The sequence below is a fragment of the Cricetulus griseus genome (assembly GCF_003668045.3).
Source record: "Cricetulus griseus strain 17A/GY chromosome 1 unlocalized genomic scaffold, alternate assembly CriGri-PICRH-1.0 chr1_1, whole genome shotgun sequence".
NCBI lineage: Eukaryota > Metazoa > Chordata > Mammalia > Rodentia > Cricetidae > Cricetulus > Cricetulus griseus.
The window spans coordinates 248,376,701-248,403,382 of NW_023276807.1; the positions used below are offsets into that span (position 1 = coordinate 248,376,701).

At 32.7% G+C, this 26,682-nt stretch overlaps 1 protein-coding gene across 2 annotated transcripts in view; it reads right to left on the reverse strand.

Annotated features, from left to right (window-relative positions):
- Positions 1-26,682, reverse strand: part of Klhl1 (kelch like family member 1) — a 299,721-nt gene that overhangs the window by 147,764 nt on the left and 125,275 nt on the right. For both annotated transcript variants that reach the window (XM_027394016.2, XM_027394015.2), the window contains one exon: positions 1,924-2,136. In XM_027394016.2, the coding sequence (XP_027249817.1) occupies positions 1,924-2,136 (213 nt within the window). The remainder of the gene's footprint in view (positions 1-1,923; positions 2,137-26,682) is intronic.

Here is a 26,682-nt window from a genome sequence, read left to right on the forward strand (position 1 = left end):
TGCTGACAAATTTTAAACAAACATTTGCTTCAATATCTCCACATTTAAACATATAGTGAAAATGGTTGTTTATCAATGGCTACATAAAAAAAAAGATAATCAATGTGTCTATCATGTGTCACTGGTTAATACTTCCAACCTTTCATTGGTTAATTTTAATCATTGGCTTTTATTGGTGTTACTGAGGATACAATCCTTGAAAATATTTAGTGTCAAAAATAAGAGTGGATGATTTCAAAAATTCAATACTAGGAATCACAATTTGTTCATGATTTACCTTCACACAGGTGTCTTTTCTTTGAAAAGGAAGCATCCATAAATCAATTGATCCTTATTTTAATTCTTAATTACTCTCAACATCCAAAAAAATATTAGTTCCTAAATCTTCAACTCATTTCCAGTGTTTGCATAGGAATATTTTTATTTACCAACCTCAAAATCTGCCATAAATATGGTTCCTTATTTTCCATGTCTTACATAGACCTCTTGCATTATTTTTATGGTAGTTAGATTATAAACCTATGTGATGAATGAATGATAAAGCCTTTGGTCAAATTTGGTATCATATATATATATATATATATATATATATATATATATATCATAATTTCACATATTTTGATGGTATAATATGTTGAGTTTTTTTGACAATAACAGACATTATATATCTTGGTTAATTATGGTATGTATAGATCAGTCTTGTAATATTGCAAAGCTGTGACAATGGGTCACAGGGAGGCCAGGTAGAGCTACTGACTTTTTGTCATGGAGTTTAATTCAAAGGCTTGTGATGCTTTCAACCTCATGGCTTGGAGGTTTTAAAGATATGAGTCACAATGCTGATATTCTAGTAAGAGAAATGTCAGTGAATATTTTTGTTATTTACATCTGAGATGAATTTACTAGTTAAAAATTGGTGCATTAGAATCTATCATCGCCAGGAGTTGGTGGCGCACACCTTAATCTCTGCACTTGGGAGGCAGAGGCAAGCAGATCTCTGTGAGTTTGAGGTCAACCTGGTTTACAGAATGAGTACCAGGATAGACTCCAAAGCTACACAGAGAAACCCTGTCTTGAAAAACCAAACAAAAAAATGTATCTATCACAAGTTTATGTCAACTTATGGAAATTCTTGTTGCCTTCTACACTCTGTCCTCTACAATGAAACACAATGGTGATTTGATTTTTCTGTTTCCTTATATGTAGTGAACAAAACTTCCATAATTCTAATTGATAAGTATTTTATGAGTTTCTACAACTTAAGAATATATTGGATCCCACCAAGACTGTTTAAATGTCATGAAATTGGGCTTAAAAACATAAAGAATATACATATATATTTTCTGTAAGGAATTACCACTTAATTGCATTATAGATGGAATTTAAAGAGAGTATAAGAAGACATATTTGTAATGCAGTTAGGGGTTATGCTGGTTTAGTAAAGTGGTGGTTGTTGATTATCCTCTAAGATTCATAACTTCACTAGCCCTGCATAGTTGGATAGGTTTCCAGTACCATCCATGCTTTCAATCATTTTGTGTAGGTCTTAAGTCTTATTGAAAGTACATACAAATAGATGATAACAGAAAAAAGGTAATAGACACTAACATGTACATTTGTTATCTAATTTATTTCACAAACCTTTTGTGTATGCAGCACAATCATAATTAATAATATGAAAACTCTATCAAATATAATTTTGTTATAATGGTAAAAGCACCCATGAAAAAATATGTAGTGAAGATGAGATCAGATTCATGGTCCTTCACACATAATTTTATGTACTCTTGCTTAATTTGAATATAGCTCCTCTATACATTCCTAGACTGCTCTAAAAGAGTTAAAACTGTGTGGTCATGTTTGCTTATAATACAGGAATTGTTAGTATACTGTGCATGTTGAAATAGCGAGATACAAAATTACCTGTGGTGGGAGCAGCGGTAATCTTATGAAGGCCAGCAACATACTGAGGTCGCTGCATCTCCGCTGAGTGTCATACTTAACCCACATCATTAATGCATGGAAGATGGTCTCTTCATCAGGAACATTTACATCATCACTGGCCAGTAGTTTATGGAGCTCTTCAGCTGGAAGGAGTAAAAACTCTTGATTTCTGATTACTTCCATTATGTTTTCCTGTGGGGAGAAGAGATCTTGGCATAAAATTCTGTTTCACTCTTTTGTGACTGGCAGAGTATCTCAGAGAAAAATGTGAAAAGCAGTCAATAACCTTTGTTCTCATTACAACATAATCCTCAAGACTCGTGCTTCAGAAATAAGAAGCTGTTAGGAAAAAGCATTGTAATTGTAATTGAAGTGTAAATGTATCTGAGACAGCAGAGATCTTGTAATAACTGGAGGATTATAATACACAGCTTTGTCACGTGGGAAGAATGTACTCGGTGATTAAATGCTCAAGTTTCAAGTGTACTGCTATGTAAAAATTAGCAAATATGAAAAGAGTAACATTTCACACCTTCAAAGGCTAGAACACACACACACACACACAAGTCAGAAGACGGCAATAAAATTACAGAGAGGAATACAAAACAAGACGGCTTTGTTGTGTATTTGAAAGGGAAAGAAGACAGCTGAGAAACCACAGAAGTTACAAAATCATACAAGCTCTACCTATCTCTTTCTCTCACAATTATTTCCTTTCCTGACCATGTTATTGGCTAAATTGGTTGCTATAATTGTTGTTTATTTTTTAAGTTATTATTTATGATACAATTTTTTCTTGATTTTTATCCAAGTCACCAATATATTGAGGATCATAGACACACAGCAAGACTTGACCTTGGAGTTAACATGGTAGTTTCACAGGGCAGCCCCAGACCAATTGAACACACCTGGGAAGATGTATGAATGAGATTTTGGAATTGTATTTACATCTTCTCATTCAGAAATTTACAATATAGTCCTTGATGCTTTGTTTTAAATAACCACATGTTATTTTCATTGAAATCTAAGAAATTAAAGAAATACCTTGAACAGACTGAATAGAACATTTTAAAGTTGACAATGTGAATTATCTGTTGTTTTTGGGAAATTGTAAATGACTGTAATGTGATTTGATCACATACATCTGTCTCTGCCCATTTTCCATCTATCGAAGCACATGTAAACTTTCAAGATCCCCATCACTAAAGAAAATTGACTTTCTGGGTCCTAGTAACTATCAGATTTGGCTTAACTTTGATTTATTTTTAATTCCTATTTATTTTTACTTAGCTTGTGTTTTCTCCCGCTTAATCTCCTTGTGTCTACCTGAGCTTCTGAGTTTAGTCTCCTATAATGAAGCCAACATGTCATTACATGTGTGTGCCATCTTCAAAGTTTTCTTTTAAGAACTCCTTACACTTTTAATTTGTACAGTGTGTTGCCTTCTAATTATAATTAATTTCTTCCCTTGCTTGCATTGCAGTTGATAAATTACCCACTCTTCCTTCTGTCATATTATTTAACATATCATCATTTACTCACTCTAGTATTAAAAATGACATTCATTAACTTTGTTTCCTTTATTCCTGTCATGAATCAAGATTTAATTCAAGAAGCCAGTAGTTGTAGTGCATATATGCAGTCCTAATATTTAGTTTATGAAACCAGGAAGTTCAAGATGGAAATACCAAGGCCATTTACATAGTGAATGTGAGGCTTGGCTTCATTTGCTGAGACCCTGTCACAATGCATAAGTAAGTAAATATGTAAATAAATGAATAAATAAATAAATGGTAAAGTTCCATGGTGTTTTAGCTCTGTAGGCTAACTATTCAGTTAATTGTATGTAGTTTATACCCCCACTAGAATCATACAACATTGATAGCTTTCAGAGCAAGAACACAGCCAAAGCACTTTTCTTATTTACACAGTCAAGCTGTTATAAAAACCCTGGATCAGTGTTCAGTGTAAAAGCTCAATATTACACATAACAAAATAACTTACAAATACCCAGAAGGTGACTTTGATCAGTATCAAAAGTGCACTGAGAAATAAGGAGATCAAGGAAAGCAAGCTGAACCTTAGCAGCTGTGTTTCCTGCCACTTGCAATGCACTTTTTGGATTATCTTTCCTACAGACCACAGTTAAGTTATCCCTCTACATCAAAACAAAGGCAACTGGGCATTTGTCCACGCACAAGAGTGAATGAAATTTTTTCATCTCATCCCCTCATTAAGTGTTCTACATCATGGGAAGAAGTAAAATAGAATTTTTATTCATCATAATCTATGATGTAGAAAATGTTATTTAACAAAATGACTACATAACCTACTCCATCAATGTCAGTTAAAGCATATTTAAAATCCAAAGTAGAATCACTGTGCTATCCGTGATTGTTTTTAGAAAGCCCAAAATTTTCATATTGGATTTATGTCATAGCATTTTGCAAGAACATTGGCAGTTGAAGTAATTATACCTCTGGAATAAAAGTGTCTCCAGCTTCAACAGTAATTTTTTTAACAACTTGTTTTAGCCCATATACCACTTATTTACAGAAATTAAATAAAAATGAAAATTATCAATAAATTTATATATCTATACCAGCCATCACAGAATAGCTAGTCCAGTTTTTCCCCTTGGAATTTATTTTAATCCTGTGTTTCTTCTTGAATTATATAGTATTTTATAGATATCCGTAACTATTTATTGAATTATTTGAATATTATGAGCCTAATTGCTACCAGATTTCTCTGAAGAGATGAAGAAAAATACAATTTGAGGAACTAGAAATGATATTTTGTTCAATTTGCTTTCTCTTTTACACAAACATGTCTGCCATTATTAAATTATACCCAATATTGTATAGTTACATGGTAGGTATAAAGTAAAGAATACAATAAAAATCACACTGTGAAACACTTACTGGTGGTGTCTGTCATAAAGATTTTGTTCAAGGCATATTTCATTATATTTTATAGTGTCCTCTTTATGATGACCCTTGGAGAAATTCTTACAGGTTTTAGTAGAAGAATAATTGCACTTCTCCTGAGTAAATTGGTTTTCCTTTATCATGGATGTTGTAAATTATGAAATTGATCAGATTTCTCTTTTTATTTAGCCTCCAGGAAACTTTGAGTCAGATTGAAATCCATCTGGCAAGAAGTATATAGCCTTTTGTAGTTTGATTTCTTTTCAGACAGTGTTGGTAATAGTTTCTTTTAATATCACTATAGACACTGTATTTTCCTTCTTTCTCTCATAGACCTCCTAATTCATCTACTTTTTTTATAATTTTATGTCTTTGTAAACCCTACTAAGTTCTTTACAAACTGTTGGTGCTGATGTTAGAAAACGCTGTGAATTTGGTGGCCCTTGGGGTCTGCTATTAGTCATTGCGGCATGTGTAATATGCTAAATTGTAATTTTTGTTATCAAAGCATTTAAAAATTGGCAGGGTCTAGGAATTCTCTTTTTTTTTCTACTCTTCTTTCTACCAAGTTTCCTCTAAATGTTGTTTTCCCTAAAATGATCCTGTGATAATTCCCATATAGGTTCTGGAATGTTTTAAACAAACACATTTGGTTAATCATGAAGTTTTATGAAGTTAAAACTGGCTTCCTTATATTGCAGAATTTAATCAACATAGAATTACCTTTGAAAATCATGAGATATTTTGGAAATCTTTAGCCTATTCATACTTTGTAGAAAACTTTTTTTAGAAATCTGATATACGTGGTTGGGTAATTGATGTGGAAATGAAAAGCTGTATTTTGAACAAAGCATTCATCATTTTATATTCCAAATTTTCCACCTGAAAATGAACATAACCAAATGGACTCAGAATGTATGGAAAGATTTTAATCTAGAACATGGTGAGTGACATGCTGTTCAAGAGACACCATGTGATAAAGACACAATGTAAGTTATATATTAAATGCTATGTCACATTGATTGACAAAGATTCAGAAATATTGGGGAGATAACATTGAAATTGAACTCTTGGTCAGGTGTTTTATCAGATTAATGCTAAAACTTTGACACTTTCTCAGTGCCAAACACAAGCAAACTCACATCACACACACACACACACACACACACACACACACACACACACACACACACACACACTAACACACTTTAAATAAAAGTTTAAAGTATTTTACATGGAGAAATATTTTGACATCAAATGTTAAGATGTCACAAGCCCAAGGTACAAAAAAGACAAAAGTGCATTTGGGAATGTGGTTCATTGTGTGCTGGCCTAGAATCTGCAAGATCCATCCCCATTGACACAAAGAAAAATGAACAATCCTATCTTTCTAATCCCCCAGAAATTTCAAAACACTACTTTGTTTTATATTTCCTGGTTTTACTATAAAAGTATTTTCAAAAGTTTGGCTACCATGTCTTTTAAATCTACTGTTGCTTGCACCTTATAATATCTTTTAACTTAATGAATAGTGGTAGTTCTTTTGAAACTTAAAATCAAATATCAATTTTCTATGCCACATAAAGTGTTAGCTGAATATTAATGATAATGTTAAGTTGACCTGAATGTCATTAAATCCTGAGCGACAGAGATGGCTCATTGGGTAAATGCAATTATCTGTCAAGCCTGAGAACCCAAGTGTCATATCTTGAAATTATTACTTTACCTTATTTTACTTTAGGATATAGTTTAAAATGTATATAAATCAGATTCACTACCTTATTTGTTCAAATATTCTCAACAATTCAAACTTCATTAATTGTTAACCAAGGTTCTGAAAAAAATATGAAACTGTATACATTATATAATAATATGAACAAAAATATTGCATAAGTTGCAACACAAGCAAGAAATATCAGGAAAGAAATGACTTATCATTTAAAGATTTATTATTTCTGAAATTTGATATTTCTTTCTCCTGACTAAGCAGACAAAAATAAATTAATGAATATTTTTTAAATATAATACCTTTATCTTGAAATAGATCTGGTGTGCACAGAAAGTGTTTAAGCTATTTTTCTAATTTAAGACACACTAATATAAAAATTCAAAAACTTGATAATATTACATATTATATATGCAATTTTCTATGGAAAATAATTTAATCCTTTAAGTTATTTGGTCTGTTTATGAAATTGGGTATACATTGTTCAAATATTTAATACACAGTTTATTTTATCTGCTTATTAAGGGCAGATAGTATATAAAATTTATTTATATATTGTATGACCAACAAAATATCCCAGGCAGCTAAATGGTAGTATTTCCATTTTAGAAAAGTACATATTCACAAATGAGTTGATATGTTAAAACACTTGCTTTCATTTGCATTTTGTGTATTATTCATATAAAAATATATGTCAAAGCCAGGTATTTGATTTTATATGTACTGCTTTTCACCCATTAACTATTACTAAAGTCAATATTGTAGTACTTCACTGCAGTCATACACTTCTCCACATCAGTAGTTTCCATAGCTTTTTGTTACATAAGAGAAGTCACTGAAAATGACAGTTGCTGGAAAGGTGAGGCTAGAAGTCATACTCTCTGAATAGTCTTTATTATGCCATATGATTGTGTCAAATTGCAAATAAACTGAATTATTACTACTTAATCATCACATAATATACCTTTTTACTATTTGCAAAACAATTAAGAGGTATAACTTTCCCCTTTTTTGAACTTGTTTTTGTTGAGCTATACATTTTTCCTACTCCCCTTCCCTCCTGCACTCTTCCCTTGCACCCTCACCTATACCCCACACAGTCCCAATTTAGTCAGGAGATCTTGTCTACTTTTCCCTTGCTAGGCAGATCCATGTATGTCACAGTGAGGGTCCTCTTTGTTAACTAGGTTTCCTGGAGTTGTGTACTCTATGCTGGTTATCCTTTGTTTTATGTCTAATATCCACTAATGAGTGAGTACATATTTGTATTTGTGGGTCTGGGTTACCTCACTCAGAACTGGTTTTGCTAGTTCCATTCATTTGCCTGCTAATTTCAATATGTCATTTTTCTTTGACACTGAGTAATGCTTCATTGTGTAAATGTACCACATTTTCATTATCCATTCTTCAGTTGAGGGACATCTAGGCTGTTTCTAGGATGTGGCTATTACAAATGATGCTGTTATGATCATAGTTGAGCAAATGTCCTTGCGGTGTCAGTATGCATCCTATGGGCATGTGCAGAAGAGTGGTACTGCTGGTCTTGTGGTGGATTGATTCCCAATTTTCTGAGAAAGCACTATACTGATTTCTAAAGTGGCTGTACAAGTTTGCACTCTACAAGCAATGGAGGAATGTTCTCCTTACTCCAAAAAATATTGTCCAGCATAAGCTGTCATCAGTGATTTTGATTTTGGCCATTCTGAAAGATGTAAGATGGTATCTCAGATCAGTTTTGACTTGCATTTATCTGATGGCTAATAATGATGAAGATTTTCTTGAGTTTCTTTTGGCTATTTGATATTCCTCTGTTGATAGTTCTCTTTAGATATGCACCCATTTTTAATTGGATTATTTGGTCTTTTGATGTGTAGTTTCTTGAGTTCTTTGCATATTTGACAGATGCATGGTTGCTTTTTGTCTTGTTGACCATGTCCTTTGCTTTTCAGAAGCTTCTTAGTTTCAGAAATTTCCACTTAATTGTTGCTCTCAGCATTTCTGCTATTGGTGTTTTCTTTAGGAAGCGTTCTGTTGTGCCCATGAGTTCAAGGCTACTTCCCATTTTCCCATCTATGAGATTCAGTGTGAATGGATTTATGTTGAGGTCTCTGATACATTTGGACTTGAGCTTTGTGCAATGTAAATAGACATGGATACTTTTGTATTCTTCTACATGTTGATATCCAGTTATTCCAGTGATATTTGTTGAAGAATTTTCATTTTTTCTACTGTATAATTTTAGCTTCTTTGTCAAACATCAGGTGTTCATGGGTGCATAGATTGATATCAGGGTCTTCAATTCTATTCTATTGGTGCACCTGTCTGTTTTAAGCCAGTACTAAGCTGTTTTTATTACTGTAGCTCTATAGTAGAGTTCGACGTCTGGTATTGTGATGCCCCTGGAAGTTCCTTTATTGTACGGAATTATTTTGGCTCTTCTGGGTATTTTGTATTTCCATATGGAATTGAGTATTGTTCTTTCGAGGACTATGCAGACTTTTGCTGGGATTTTGATGACTATTGCATTAAATTTTTAGATTGTTTTTGGTAAGAATGCCATTTTTGCTATGTCAGTGCTACCTATCCAACAGCATGGGAGATTTTCCAATTTTTTGAAGACTTTTTTAAATTTCTTTCTTCAAAGCCTTAAACTTCTTGCCATAGAAGTCTTTCACTGTTTGTTTAGAGTTAACACAAGACATGTTATATTGTTTGTGGATATTGTGAAGGATGATGTTTCCCTGATTTCTTTTTAAGCCCTTTTATCATCTGTATATAGGAGGGCTACTGATTTTTTTTGTACCTTGCCAAGCTGCAGATAGAGGCGTTTCATGGTGTAATGTATTAGGGCCTCTTATGTATACTAGTATATTGTGAGGATATAGCAAAAGTTTGACTTAATTTCTTCCAGTGTGTATCCCTTGCTTTACATTTGTTGTCTTATTGCTCTAGCTAGCACTTCCAGTACTACAATGAATAGAAATGTAGAGAGTGGACAGCCTTGTCTTATTTCTGATTTTAGTAGTATTACTTTGAATTTATTGCCGTTTAATTTGATGTTAGCTATTGGCTTGCCTTTATTATTCATAAGTTATGGTTTGATATGGATTTGGGAATACTTGAACTTCTTTGTCTTTAATGAGACAGGATATTCAAGTGATTTTAGTATCTTCAATACCTAGTGTTACCAAATTGAGAAATAGATAATCTCTCTTTATCGGGGTTGGGATTCTTTACAAATAGGATTATGACTCAGGCCTTAGTAACACAAGGGGTCTTTAGTAACCCTGAAGAGTTGACATTAATCCCCCCCAGGTAACTGAATGAATCATTGTTATCAACTATGGGACTAATATTGATCTTAGTTTACTTTTGTTTCCCTTTGTCACTATGACTTGAGGGAATACATACTGTCAAGAACAGTTAAGTGGAATAGTTTGAAAACCTTGAGGCCACACAACTTTTATTAGATAGTATTATTACTTCTTCATAGAACATCATATGTTTTTGGGGAAAACAAAATACTTACTTTATTTCCTAAATCATCTGTTGTAAGTCCATTCTTTTATTCAATGGACTTGCAAAGCCTATGCATATACCATACATATACCTGCCTTGGAGATTCACCATTTATTATAGATATCTCAATATGCAGTCCTTGACACCAAAATATTTAATATGGTGCCAGCTACCGAGGTTATTACTCAAGGTGTTGGAACTTGATGAGTAGCAAAAAGTACTTTTCTACATGTATTTCCACCTGGATTATCAGGTTCAACTTTCTTTTATTTGGAATAGGTTGTCAAATAGTGCTTCCCCATAGGCATATAAAAGTGTGTGTGTGTGTGTGTGTGTGTGTGTGTGTGTGTGTGTGTGCAGGCAAGGCATTGTTTTGATTTATTTCTTCTATACAAAGGAGACCTAGCCTCCTACTATTATTAATGATGCCTTTCTTGTGTTCTGGCATGCCTAGTAAGACTCAATGACTTAACATGTAGCAATATGGCAATTGATTAACTTAAAGTGTGAGGACATTTTACACGAGAACCGTGGAGTTGACTAGAATCACATATCCTCAATTATTAGGATATTATTTGACCTTGGTGAATAGTGAGCATAACCAAAGATTATGATGGAGTCTCAATGTGATGATGTCAATATTATCATTTGATTAGAAGGCACTGTTTGTAGATAGTAGACCTAGAAGTGTGCAAAATGGTACACATGGAGCACAAGATATCTAACCAAGAAGGGGTCCATAAGTCCCATGGAAAAAATCAGGTATGAGCTTCTGAATATCCAGTAACATGACTATTTGTTTCTTTAATCCAGAGGGACTCAAATATATACCATGCTTGCTTTAAGTTATTGATGACCCCTTATATTTAAACATTTCTGGATTGAACAAACTGCTGCTACCTTATTCTTGATATTAATCTTTCATAAAAACAGCAATGAACAACTGATATAGTACATAGAACTTGATATAATAAAGATGGCTTTCTATGCTACTAGAATAAATGAGTCATTTTATTATTTCAGTTAAAGCATGTACCATAGTGGCTGCTAAAGTAGAGCATAGACAAACATTAGACTGAATTACAACACTTTTGCCACTCCTTCTTTATTTATGCTTGAACATGATAAAATTTGACTATACTATTGCTTTTTCCTTGTTAAAAGGTAGTTGTTACATTAACAGCATTGTCACCACTATTGTAATAGCAGACATATCTGACAACTCAGTAATTCTGCAATCGTTGTAACTTCTGGGTTCACAGTGGTAAAGACTCTTGCTCACCCTCTCCTGTATTATGAATTGAAATTCATAAAATTCTGAAAACTAGCAACTAGGAACCAAACTTCCAGGTCTATATTATCTTGAAATCTCCAAGTGTAACATTTCAGGATGAATTATATTAAAAACAAGACTGCACCACAAAGTATATAGTCTAGTACTATATACTATAAATGTTTGTGTGGCAGTGTGTAAGAGTGGTAAAGAGGGCTGTAGTCATGACCAACAACTTCAAAGTCAACAATCCATTCCTGGATATCATTCACGTTCAAGTGCTGGAGAGATGGCTCAGCCATTAAAGGCTAGGCTCACAACCAAAAATATAAGAGAATTGTTTTTTTACCAAGTCAATAATACTGACCATTCCTTATCAAGTTAACTAAATGTAGGAGTGAGAATATCAAAATAATAAAATCAGAAATAGAAAGGGAGATATAACAACATATATCAAGGCATTCCAGAGAATCATAGGGTATATCTTAAAAACCAATATTTAAAAACAATACAAAATATGAATATAAAATAAATGGATAATTTTTTCTATGCATACCACCTACCAAAGTTAAATAGATATATATAATTTGAACAAACCTGAAACCTTTAGTGATATAGAAGGATCATTAAAATTCTTCCAATCAAAAAAAAATAAAACAACTCAGGGAAAGTTTGTTTTACAGCAGAATTTAGCATAAACTAAAATAATAATTATACCAGGCATTAAATAATATTTAATACCAATACTATTTCTGTTATTCTACAAAATATGTCCAGAAGGAATAGTGTCCAATTCACTTTATGAATCGTTACCCTAATACCCAAACCACATGAAACCAACAGAGAAAGAGAAATCACAAATCAATTTCCCTATGAACACATGTGCAAAAATATGCAAACTGAATATAAGAACATATCAAAAGTATCACTCAACATTATCTGACATACTTCATCCTAAAGATGCAGGGATGGTTTGCCATTTAAAAATCTATTAATGTAATCTAATATAGAAAAGAAAACTTAAAGAAAAAACATTCCCTCAACGAATGCAGAATAGGGCTTTGACAAACTCCAAAACCCACTCAGGATAAAATTCCTTGAACAATTACAGATAAAAGGGACACACCACAACATAGCAAATGCTGTTTATGATAAAACCTTGTTTTACAGCAACTTGAATGAAAAGAAACTCAAAGAGATTCCCTTAAAGTCACTAATAAGGCAATGTTACCCACTCTATTCAAACCTATTCAATATGGTATTTGATGTGATAGATAGAGAAATAATACAACTCAAGGATATCAAATTGGAAAAGAAGAAGTCAAAGTTTCTTTATTAGAAGATGATATGATTGTATATATAAGTGTCATTAAAATGTCACAGGGAAACTCTTACAACTGATAAACACTTTGAGCTAAGTAGCTGGATACAAAATAAACTCACAAAAATCAGTGGCCCTCCTGTATACAAAGGACAAATAGACTGACAAAGAAATCAAGGAAATAGCATCTTTCAAAATCCTTATACAAAATAAAAGGGTAATATTCAAATTAAAATCTTATAGTTTTATGATGTCACATTTAGGAATGAAAGATGCTTCCATCACTTTGATATCTAATATCACTGGAAACATGTATTTCAGAATGAGAAAATCTAGATGCCAACAATAGACAATAGAGACAAGAAATAAAAATAAATAGAAGAGGTCATTACAGCAGCCACTTGAAGATTATGTAGAATGATAAGGCATTCTCCAGAGGAATTATTGGGCAGAGTTGGCCAAATATGTTCAGGGCTATGTTGAATCAAATGGTGAGAAAAAACTGATAGTTATTGATAAAGAGATGTGTTAAAATATCAAAGATAAAAATGATAAAATTAATTTCCAAAAGAAGGTGTTATTTACCCTCCAATGGAAAATTTCATTTATGTATTATGTATTATGTATTGCCTTTCAGTCAATATATAAGTAAAACTAACCTTGTAGATTCAGAATCTGCTTTATGAGGAAAGAAGTTTCCAAGAGAAGCAAACCAGCAGAGTACTGTTATAAACAGCTTCCTGATCTTACCAAAAGATCTACTGTTTTCATCATGTACATTTTCCATGAAAGCATGATATGTTTATGGACTATTTTAAGGGATTTATGACAATGTTTAAATTTTATAGTTTTATAATCTTATAGTAGGACATATAGAATTTGAAGGATAAATGAGATGTCTCAGAGTGTGTGCAGTGCTCCTCTAGAAATTGTCATCCTCATTTATCACATAAATGGGTAGTTGATAATAATATAAGGGGAAGAATTCTCTGACTAATTTCTTGATATGTTACAGTAGCTGTTCTAAATTATTTTTTATTCATCAGGGTGTCCTATATGCAAAACTTCATTCAATAATTTGTGAAATACAATGTATAACAGATGCATGAAATGATATGCAAAGTGCTGTTAATAGTTTTATTCTTATACTTTTTTATGCTGTACTTTTATTAAAAAGTGCAAAGGTGTTGATAAATAGCATCAGAATGTTTAAGCCATATGAAACATTACAAGTTGTCCTCTATTGTTTACTTCCAGGGTTAAACAACAAAAATGAACACAAGCCAGTCTTTAAAAGGCTATTAATCTAAGTAATTTTTCCACAGTACAAAGAACCATCTCAGAATAACTAGCTCAGGAATGACCTGCACAGCTTTTATGACAAAGACTACTATTGCTTTAACAAAGCATCATTATCCATTTGTCATAAAATGGCTATCTAAAAGCAGAAAAGTATTTGTTTTTACATCATAAATTTGGCAGTGTATTTCCACAGAGTTCTTTCACACTTTTAAGGCTTTAAGCTCTTGTCATAATAGTTACACAGATCTTATTTCTTCTTACATTCAATAAAACATAAAACGTACACCCTCTGTGACTGTTGCCTATCAGGACCTTGTTTAATTCAGCAAGTAGGAAATGATAACTGCTCCATATTAACTAGCAAAATGATTGCAATGTAGAATGTGAAAGATAAATCCCAATATACTTTCAGACTGTAAATGTTTCTTATGTTTTTATGACTTTAAATAGAAATAGAATAAATAATACTGTTCCCCATCCTCTTCTTTCTCTAGCCCCCTTCAGATTCCCTTCATCTACTCCCTTCCAAATGCCCCGATTCTCAAGATGATAGTCATTTTTCTTGCATTATTATTGTTAAGTGTGTTTTTTATGTGTTCTCTGTGTGTTTATTTACCTCTGTGTGTACAAAAATATAGACACACAGTATTCTGAGTCCTTTTTATTATTCTGTATATTGGGGTCAGTGGGGACATGGACATTAAGAAAGTATACTTTAACCACTTTGGTGATCCAGCATAATCCTTACTATGTTCTACACAGATCAGTGTAGAACAAGCACCCCTTATCAAAGAAGTCTCTTTACAGCAAATGGATACCAACAGAAAAGTACAACTATTGACAATGTGAAGAGCTACTGGTTATAGGGAGCCCAGCCACAAGGCATACATCTACAACACAGGCTCAGATACTTCAAGAATGAGAGAGTAGAGACATTGTGATGTTATAGTAACAGAAAGTCGGGGATATAACTGCTTTCCTTAGAAATGGCTATGCATAAAAGAGCAGTATCATCGGATATATTAATGTGAAAAGATATTTTTGATTGTTTTTCAAGACGGGGATTCTCTGTATTGCTTTGGTGGTTGTCCTGAATCTCACCCTGTAGACCAGGCTGGCCTTGACCTCACAGAGGTCTGGCTGCATCTGCTTACCGAGTGCTAGGATTAAAGGCATGAGCCAGCAACATGACAATTTTAAAGAGTGTTACCACTAAGATTAGAGAACTAAAGGCAGCTAATCACTCCTAGGTGAAAGAGAATTTGCAATTTACAGTGACGAGTCCCCTACTTGTTTGCGTAATGTAGGGTTGTCTGGCATGAAATCCTATACGTGCATATATGTTCAAATGTGTATATTTGTATGTGTGTTCATATGCCCGTGTATGCATATGTGTGTGTGTGTGTGTGTGTGTGTGTGTGTGTTCTCAATAATCTTACATTTTCAATTGTAGCGAATGTCTACAAAGAGATAGGTGATCATTGTCTCTTTCTTCCAATTTTCCAGAATTAGACACAACAGATAATGATTGATTGGAAGTTAGTCTGTCAGTGCCAAGGTCACTGTGTTGTCAACAGATTTTTCTGGAGGTCTGCAAAGACATTATTTTTGAAAACTCACCAGGTTATATTTGTTACAGAGGAACAAAAGGCTGGTAAAATACCTTGAATAATGACCATTTTTCCCCCTTTCTCATGCATAATTTTCTGAGAGATTGAACGAAGGTCAATATATCCAGGGTGTTCTAAATGCAACTTCCTTTTAACTAAGGCAAATTTGACTATAACTCTGTTAAATCTTAATATAGTTTACTACTTTAGGGGAGATGAGCCATAAAATTCACTTAGAGTGCTGTAAATACATGAGCTTCTGTGAAGTGAAAATATCCATCTTTTGTAGAATAGAGTGGGTGATTTTGACTTCATTATCCATCTTTATCATAAAACAGACTAAAAACACCCTGATCTATTGATATACTATCTAATCAAAAACTCCTTTAAAATCTATCTTATTGAATAGTACAAAATGGACACATTCATGTGATAAATATCTTACCTTAATATTTTAACTCTTAAAATACCTGGGCTAAACAGTGCTGGAACACACTGGAAATTGATATTAAGTTCCATCATTGGACAAGGAAAATTTCATGCTTAGAACACATCATTCTTATTTTCAAATAAAGTGGTTGATTAGCAATCAAAATATCAATAATAACTATAAGCAGGATTTCCTGAAATATTGATTTCAAAAATAACTAGCCTGTGCAAATAGGTGGAATTGAATGGAGATTAAATTTCCTCATATTCAGAGATACCACTAGCCATTTCATACTATGATGGTTTCATCATATATTTAATGTGCAGCCATATGTGCAAAAAATCAGTGTAATATCAATTACACTGAAATTGAATTAGTGATAAGCACTTTATTTTTAAAAATATGTATTTGTTTTCAATTGATATCTATAAGTGTTTCCCTGCATAAGTGTTTGTGCAATAAGGGTATTCCTGGTGTCCAGTACAGAGCATTTGATCCCTGGAAACTGGAGTTATGGCTTTGGAAGGTGCTAAGTGGTTTCTAAGAAACAAACCCATGACTTCCACAGGAGCACTATGTGCTCTTAATCGCTGCATGTTCTGTCTGACCCTTAGTGGGGCGGAACTTGTTGAGAAATGATATCAGTAGAAGAAAACGATCCATGAATAAAATAATTGAAAAGCAAATGAGAGCTCATTTTCTTGGATTCTTGGTTAAGAAAATTATCATAATTTTAATCAAAACTTTGAAAAAAGTCTTTTAGTATTTTACCTAATATCCTTAAAAATTCTTGACAGTAATATTTGATTGGTGGCTGAGCATACAATTCAGAATTTGATTAAAAGAACAGATACCATCTATAGAGCAGAGTGTAGAGAAAGTAAAATACAAATTATAAACAGATTTATAAAATTAATACTCAATCACATTTGTCTTGCATTAATTACTGCATTATTGCTTTACTATTGAAAGTTCACTCTCAAGTGATTGAAAATATTTACCTTAAACTTTTTAATATTTTGTTCCCATTGGATGTCATATCATAAAAAGATACTGCTCCCCATGCTAACAATTCATGTTTTATAAAAGATTTTCTGACAAGTACTGTAGCAAGTGGAAAGTTAAATGACCAATCACATTTGTCATTTGTGGAAGCTTCAGCACTGAGAGTTGAAACACACATTTTAAGGTTATTATTGAAATATGGCTGAGACAAGTTTTAAAGAGAGGTAGAAGAATTCCACTGAACTATTAAGGTGTATCGGCTCTAATTATGTATCAAATAAAATGATACTGAACTATATGAGATTGTGTGAATGATCTCGATTTCATCCTTTTGTATTCATGGACATTTTATCATCAATAGTTTCTAATTAATCTGTTCTCTTCAGAACCACCAATAATGATTACTTCTTAAATAAAGTAGTACCTTACTGAAATAATCACAGAAAGCAAAACTGAATGTACTATGATTTTTTTTTCTTAAAGATAGAAAATAGAAGATTGAGTCTCACATGGTGGTACATGTTTGTAATCTCACACTGGAGAGGTTCTGGAAGAATGACTCTAAATTCAAGACACATATATGAAACATAAGAAGATCACGCGAGAAGAAGCAAAAAGAGACAGAGAGAAGGAAAGAGGAGGAAGAGAATATTTAAACGGATTGCATTATTTTAAGTAAATAACGTAATAAAATTCCTACATTTAAGCGATGTAAAACTATGTGTGTATAACACATATGAATACTGATCATGATGATTCCAGGGCATGTTTCAACTCTTTCTTGAATATTTTCCATCACAGTTCCAATATAATTCAATGATATGTCAAACTGATCTAAATGTTGGATTTTAATCATAAATAGGCCAAGTGTTTCCAGGTACCAAAAACTGATAATATGCCACTGTTGGTTATGTTTCATATCTTACTTCATTATCTTTCACCTTGAATTTGGGGTTTAAAACTACATGGGGTTGAGTATATATTGGCGCTAATGACATATAATTTCTAAATACCAAAATTTAGTTTGGTAATATACACCTTTTATGTGGTAATTATGTTAAACTGTGAATGATAATAAGGAAAAGAAACGAACTATCAAAAACTTGTCATTTTATATTGGAGTATAAATTTTTGATAGTATTAAGTAAAATTCCTAAATGAGGCACATAATATGGTTATTTCTTTTCATAAATGAAATAAAATAAGGTCTTATGTCTCAAAGAAGTTTCCCAATTTTTTTCTGTTAAAAATCGTGAAAAACAAATCATGCTCAGAATTGCATGTCACACTATCTCCTTGACTACCATAATTACTGATAAATGGCGGGGAGCAAAAACTCCTGAATAAATAAGTAAAAGTTTTATAAATTTCTTCTCAAAGACTCTTTGTATGCTATCATAGCAACCCAGGAGATCATTTAGCGTGATGGCTGCACTAATCAATTGATGCCCTACATTAACCCAGTTTGCCAAAATCTCCCAGGGAAATAAAATAACTGGCATAAAAATGTTGATTAGCAGAGTGGCCACATATTGAGAATTTTTAAGCAGGTAAATCCACAATGTGTTTTCTTTATGGGATGTCATCTCGTGGGTACTCTGCACTTACAAAGCAATCAGTGAAGTTGTACCTGATTCATCTAATATGTGTCAGATATGGCTGTGCAATTTAATTAAAGAAATAATGCATTTCTGTGACTCAGGGATCTTAGGAGCATTTTCATTAGATATAAGTCATCAGAAATGCCAAGGGGTCTATGACTTCACTCAGTAGAGGAAAAAATAAAAATAAAGATTTATTAAAGCAGCATCATGGAGGCACTGTTGAGAACAATCTCTGTCTTCAAAACCAGCTTTATAACATATTTAATTAAGGTTTGACCTACAGTCATAAGGCAGAAAAATATAGAACAAAAATGATGTATATTTCAAAGTACTATTTTCGCTTACTGATTCATTTCTGCTTGATGGGTTTTAGATTCTCTAGATATTCTGGATGAGTATTTTTAAACTATGAAAAAGCATTATAATCTTATTATGTTTACATATGAGAGCCTTGTACATTTAAATATTCATTCTGTAAGAAACAAAACTAAAATGTTAATATAACAGAAAAATGATAAAAAGCCTATTGTAAGTTTTCTTCTTACATTAGAAAAATATGATAAAAATTCATTTGCTGAACCTATTGTTCATACTTTGATATATTTTTTCTTATTGAGTATACATAATGAGTAATCATACTTAAGAAAGTTGAAAATTTATTTAAGTTGTGCATTATATTTAACCATCTTTTATACTTGCTAGTAATATTTTATTTCTCACATTTAGAAATCTTGCATTATTCACAAAAGTCCATCCTCATTTTTATGAAAAATTATTTCACAATAGTATATCCTAAGACAAAGTGTTAGAAATGTTAGCTAGCTTAATGATCTCTGTCATCTATTCATTGAACATTTATTTAATCAGAATGTCATCTAGAATAAAACATGAACAAATCATATAAATAGTTGCTAGACTGACAATGTAGGCATATTGGTCCCTCACAAAGCTCCTAGAAATAATTTTAAAGTTTCACTTGACTATTGTGTGCTTATTGAAATATTTTTTTCTTTAAAGCAATGGTTTTCAACCTTCCTTATGGTACAACCCTTTAACAAAGTTCCCTGTGTTGTGTTTACCCCAAACAGATCTTATTTCATTGTTACTTCACAACTGCAATTTTGCTATTGTTATGAATCACAGAGGGAGAGGAAACAGGGTTTGGTATGCAAATAAGGTTTTTGAATTTGGCTAAAAATGAATCATAATATAAATATTTGTTATGCAGGATATTTAATATATGAGCCCCCCAAAGGGTCACAATACACAGGCTGAGAGCTTCTGCTTTAAAGACTAAATTTGTGGAGAAGTGTATATTAGCAAATTTAATATAGATACATAGCTTTAGCACAAGTACAAAAATTGTAAGGAATGTCTCTTTTATATTCAAACACAATAGTAAAACTGATATTAATTCCTCCAGATTCCAAAATGTTAGGAGATTTTTCAAAAGTAAATAGAAATATTATATTTAAAATGTGCATATATTTTCTTTACATAAACAATATATAGGCAAATTTAGTCTCAATTTCAGTGCATTTTGAAGGGTTCATTTGCATATAATGTTGATCTAAACATCACCATACATGGGTATGAATGTTCAATATAGAAAAAGAATAAACTGAACTGTGGATAATAGAAATTCTGTCAGATAATGGATGACTTTTTTCTTTTCTTATTTTCTTTAATGTAGAAAATTTCAACAGCGTCATACATTGAAGGCTTGTTTTCTAGGTGGTAGTCCCAGTCATTAGGGACAATTGTTCATATGAAAACAAATTTCATCTACAGGTTAACAAATTAATTAGTTCATTGATTAGTAGCCTATTAGTAATTGGAGCCTAGCTGGAGGATTCAGGTCATCAGAGTCTACTGACATTGAAGAGCACAACTTATCACTAGCCTAATCCTGTCTCTGCTTCATTGCCACAGTAAGAGGGACCATGGTTTTTGTGAATGATTTTGAAGTGGAGGTGTGGTATATGTGTATTTTTGTTCATTTATTTTTGCAAATACGTGTGTGTGTACTGGTGCATATGCATGAAGAACAGATAAGTTAAATATCTTCCTCTATTACTCTCCATTTCATTGTTGAGACATAGTCTCTCAGTGAACTGGATCTTAACTATTCGCGTAGGGAGATACTCAGCAACCATGGGGATTATGTTTGCTATAATTCTTCTGTTCTGTGTTATATGACATTCTAGGTGGGTAAAGGTTCTCAACAGAGGTCTTCGTTTTTGCCTAACAAGTATTGAAGTCACTGGGAAATCACTCCAGCCTCTCCACTGTAGTTTAATTTTTGATTATTTTGATAAACCAAAACTGTACAGACTACTTCATGAATTTCTACAAATTAGTTGTTTATAATTCACCAAATGATGTTGGATTGTGTATATAGTTTCTCTTATCAAACAATGTTAAAACCATGATATTTTCTTCAGATTATGATGTTTATTAAAATGCTAAAATACATTTCAATATAGTATACAGTGTGAATGTGCTGAATATTGCATATCGTGATGCAATAAATAAAAAAAAAAACATAAGGAGGACTGGGGTAAGCAGATGAAACCTCAACCCTACACAAGGAACTAAAGTCATCTCAAGAATTCTGGGAGTAGGAGTAACAGTCTTCCCTAGGATGGAGCACACCAAGTAGTTATCCAATACCAAATGATAAGCCCTACAAACATCTAGGCAAGTAACATTATACATACCTAATTGTTGTAATTTGGAAAGCATATGTAAATACATATATGCATAAAACAACAATTAATAAAGAAAGAGGTCATGAGTTTGAAAGAGTACTAGAGGTGGAATATGAGAGGGTTTGGGCCAAGGAAAAGGAAGGGCAAAGTGATAAATGTCAAAAGAGGTTATATCTATAAATTAATGAATAAATTATCATTTAGTGCAAATCCTATTTGCTAAATACTGTTTTGTAACATTAATAGCAATTTAAACAATTTTTACATTTAAAATTTATATGAAGGAACTGAATATTTAAGATATTTAAATAATACCTATATTATTTAAAATATACACATATTATTTAAATATATACATATATTATTTAAAATGTCTTTCAGTTGTAAACTAAATACAGAAAAGGTGAAAATTCCCTCAACATATAAAAGAAAGAATGAAAACAAGTGAGAGAAATTGAGATAAGTAGAATCCCAAGTTAGATACAGACATATTTTAGCTCAAAGAAATCTTAATTTCCTTTATTTTATGTCCAAAGTTTGCAGAGTAAGCACAGTTTGAAATTTAGTGTGGACTTAGTATAGGTGTATATATATCCATGTAAATAGAACAAAATATTAAACTGGATGTAAAAATCTTATAATAATATTTCATTGCAATGACATTTTTCTTAAAATCTCAGACTGGTGCCCTACATTTTTGATTAGTAACAAAAAATGACAAGAAAATTGCATTTTATATTAGTTACAGTGGTTTCTGTAATTTAGAACAACATCTTCAACAAAAATACACATTACAACCAGGGCAACTTATATAGCACAGAATGTATTTGGTTTTAAATTTCCCGAGAAAAGACTGTCCATGTTTGCAGAGCAGATGCATGGCAAAGACAGAGGCATAGACAATGGAGCAGGAACCTGAGAACATGTATCCTCTACTGCAAGTATGGGTTATACAGAGAGGTTATAAAAAGTGAGAGAGGAGAGACACACACACACACACACACACACACAGAGAGAGAGAGAGAGAGAGAGAGAGAGAGAGAGAGAGAGAGAGAAAAGAAACTAGAAAGAGAGGGAGGAAGGAAGGGAGGGAGGGAGGGAGGGAGGGAAGGAGGGAAGGAGGAACAGAGAGAGATAATACACTGGATATAGCATGAGGCTTTATAAACTCAAATCATCCAACAGTGGCATACTTCCTGCAGCAAGGTCACACCTTCAAGGCCTCACTAAACAATACTAGTAAATTAGGAGGAAGCTTCAATGCATATGATCATGGGGTATGGATCTTGGAATAAGGAGAAGAGGATTGAATATGATCAAAATGTATTGTGCAAAATTCTTGAAGAACTAATGAAAAACTAAATGAAAACCAAAAAAGACAAAAAGGAGAATAGCTATTTTCTCATTAACCTATATATCTTTAATAATGTCTGTATTTTCTTTTATGTTACAAGTATCTTCTTACATTGTATCTGACATTGAATATTGTCCAGAGAATTTAAAGAGAAAGTATATATAACATAGATGTCACTAATCAATATAATCAACACGGTTTGCTAGTTTTTAGATCTATATAGCTTGTGTGAGAGGAAAATCAAACAATGTACAGGAAGTTGCATCCCAGAAACATTAATGCTTCCCCTAATAAGTGGGAAAGTCATTGGCATATCCCACTGTGCATGATGGTCCAAGACCAAACAAAAGTCTAACCTGAATTTTAAATTTGACCGATCTTATGACAAGCAGCCTGCCAGACCATACAGATCCCATTTCTGAAACCAACCTTTTCGAGACATTCAGTTTCATTACATTTGAGTTTAATTCACATTCAGGTTTTGCTATTATTCCATGGGAAGATCACACTTTTATTTAGTCTGTTTGATTATATCCATTTCTTCATTGATGTCATTTTTATAATTAATACTATTATATATTTTAATAAATAGTATATGAGCATTATATTTACATTATTATACCCAGTCCTCTTCCCAGTCTAACTCCTCCTTTACTCCCTACTTTTTTTTGGAAATCATGACCTATTCTTTAATTATTAGTGCTACACACAAACACACACATGCACATTAAGATAAAGAGAAATACAGACAGAGATAGAAAGAAACACAGTCAGAGACAGTGAGAGAGACATAAGAGAAAGATGGAGACAAAGACACACAAGCACATATAGTGAGAGAGTTTGCTAATGCCACTTTGTGGAGTGATTCTCAACCTGTGGGTCACATCCCATTTGGAGTCACAAATGAGCTACCCTGCACATTAGATATTTACATTAAAATTCACAGCAGTAGCAACAATTATGAAGTTGCAATGAAATAAGTTGATGGTTGGGGGCCATCACAACATGAGAAACTCTATTAAAGAGTCAAAGCATTAAGCAGGTTGAAAAATCACTTAGTGTTTCTGGAATGCATATGTGTTAGAGCTGACTACTTGAGATTGGCTAACCTCTCTGGGACTCATGCCTAAAGATTAATGGTTGTCACTTCATAGTAGTCATTATGACCTGGAATTCTTCCTCTAAAAATGGGTCCTAATGAGGTTTCTCCTACCCATGGGGACATTCCAACTGGTATTGTAATTCTTCACTTCTTGTTTAGATAATGGTATGGTTGAAACTACATGATTGTAGCATGCCTGCCACATGTAAAAGACACAGCATTGTTGCAGACACTTAGTTCTTCATTTCTTATAATCATTCTGTCCCTTCTGAAATGTTCTCTAAGCCTGTAGTAAAGATAGAGATGTAGATATGTCGCTTGCAACTGGGAACACCATGATCAATAGTTCTCTTATTTGACCAGTTTTAGATTTTAGTAATGTTTTCTTATTGCTGCAAAAAGAAGATTCTTTGGTGAAGGGGGACAATTACCTGTATCTGTGGGAATAATTCTATTCAACTGTCAGTAAAAATGAAGTCATGAAAATTTGAGGTGAATGGATAGAATTAGAAAATATAATACTGAGTAAGGTAACATAGGCTCAGAAAGACAAACACTGCATGTTGTTTCTTATTTGGGGATTCCAGCCCTGAAATTTTAAGTGTAAATGCATAACCTGGATTAATTGAAGAAACTAGGGAAGTGAAAAGCGGACATGGTTGTGAGGAGGTACAGAAAGGAAAATAGTAGGACTTGGGTGCATTACCAGCAAAAATGAGAAATGCAGGGGCTATGCTAACTGAGGAGGGGAGAGGCAGTACAATGTTGAGAGAGTGGGAGAGTACTAATAAAGGACACTGAAGACGGTTGAAAAGCCATGATACAACATTACTTTTTGTTTAATTAATATACATTTAATATATGTGAGTTTGTATACATTATATGGAGAATGAATAAAGTTTAATAACTTGGAATGAAAACACTGTCCCCAAGAGCCATAGACTATCTAACAAATGTGCCAATTTCAAGTATGGAAAAATGTCCTTTCAATTTGTTTGTCAGGGGAATCAAGGTACTCAAAAAATAAAATAGGTTATTTGCATTGTTCTTGGTTGTCTCTCAGAAACTGAAGGGAACAACATTTTGTTGAGCACACCACCAACTGTGGAAAATAGAGATCAAACTGACCTGGAAGTGTTTATGAAGAGTTACTCTCAAAGTACTTAAAGGTTCTATGAAAACTGCCTATGAAGAAAAACAATTAGTAGTCCTTCCTAGATGTAAAGCCTATGAACCATAATTACCAGCACTCATGATATACTTAAAAATGAACTGGGAGCATATTATCTTTGGGGAAACAAACAGAAGCATAATTAAATTTAAGGTCCAATCAATAGGAGGAAATTATTTATGATACCATAAACCTAGACATCTTCCCACAGCTGGTGAGGAGTTGAATCTAAAAATCTACCACCATCACTTTCCTATTCCAGTATAGGTCTTCCTTATTGTAATAACTCATATGAAGCCATGTAAATGGTATACATTTCTTTCAAGTCTGTCCAGTCATATTTCCATAACAGAAGCTAATTATTCACATCTACAAGATTTTCCACTAATGAGACAATGTAGACTCACTTTTGTCAACCCAATAAAATTTGTCAGCCAAATTTAAAGGAAGTTTTAGCATTTTCATCTTGAGAATTTATAGTTTGCAAGTAACATAATTGTTTAATACAAATATAGATGAAGGAGTCGTTTTTCTATGCAATTCAAAGTATTACATGGAACAGGTATGAGAACAATTTATAAAGACATGTTTGTGCAGGTGTGTTTTTTATTCTGAAAGAGTCTGTGCAAAAAGGTAAATATGAATGAAAAAGATCCAGTTCACTGAAATATTTACTTTTTAATGTTAAGAAAAAAAGAAAAATGCCAGCAAAAATATTTTTCACATATTATTTCTGACATAAAATATCTCTTAAGCATTAATTGCTCTTGGTGTGCAGTCATAAAGCCTGCACATGAAATACACTGGATCATTAAGTATACAAATGCACAGGAAGTCATAAATGCTAAACACTGCCTGGCTTCAGCACATATATAAAGCCTGTTTTTGCATAACAAGTAACCAAGTCTTGCTGTTTCAGCAACAAATGGTCAGATGAAGTATAGATGCTTCTGTATGTTAAAATGTAAATGATCTTACTGACCAAGTAACAAGGGATATATATTTATTTTCCATAAGAAAATCTTGCCAGTAAAGGGAGAAAGAAAGAAAATTACAAAACTACATTAGCATTACAATAATATTTCCTTTGAAATAATTAAAATTATCTCCCTTTACTTAAAGGAGGTATTTTTCACACCTTAAGAGAAATCAATAAGTAAAGGTTACAGAGCAAGACAAATCATTCTTGTTGCCTTCACAAAGCTTATACTGCAAGCTTTGTGTAGGAAATCTATTAATGTAGACGTGATCCTGGCTTCCTCTTGGAACACAGTAATTGGCTTCTCCCCAGCTGCCTTGTTGTCCACTGTAATGATTCAGGTATATCAAATTTGCATTTACTGCATAAATTTTGTAACCTATAGACTGAGAGCTGGTGTAACGTAATTAATCTGGGGTTGACATTAACTATTAAATACTTAATAATGTTCTGGCTACATGCAACGAATCTCTCTTAAACTGCTGTGCAATGTTTGATAATATATTTTATGCCTAACTCAATGTGAAGGCAAGCCCCAAACTCCTTTATTCTCTTCCACTATAGATAATTTTAATTGCTATTTCCAGTATCCATGCAATGGTTCTTTCATTTGTTCACTCAATCAAAGAAAGAAGAATTTTATTCATGTTAAATGTTGTGGATAAACAGCTTCCATATTTTGCTAAAGTACTGGCAAAGAT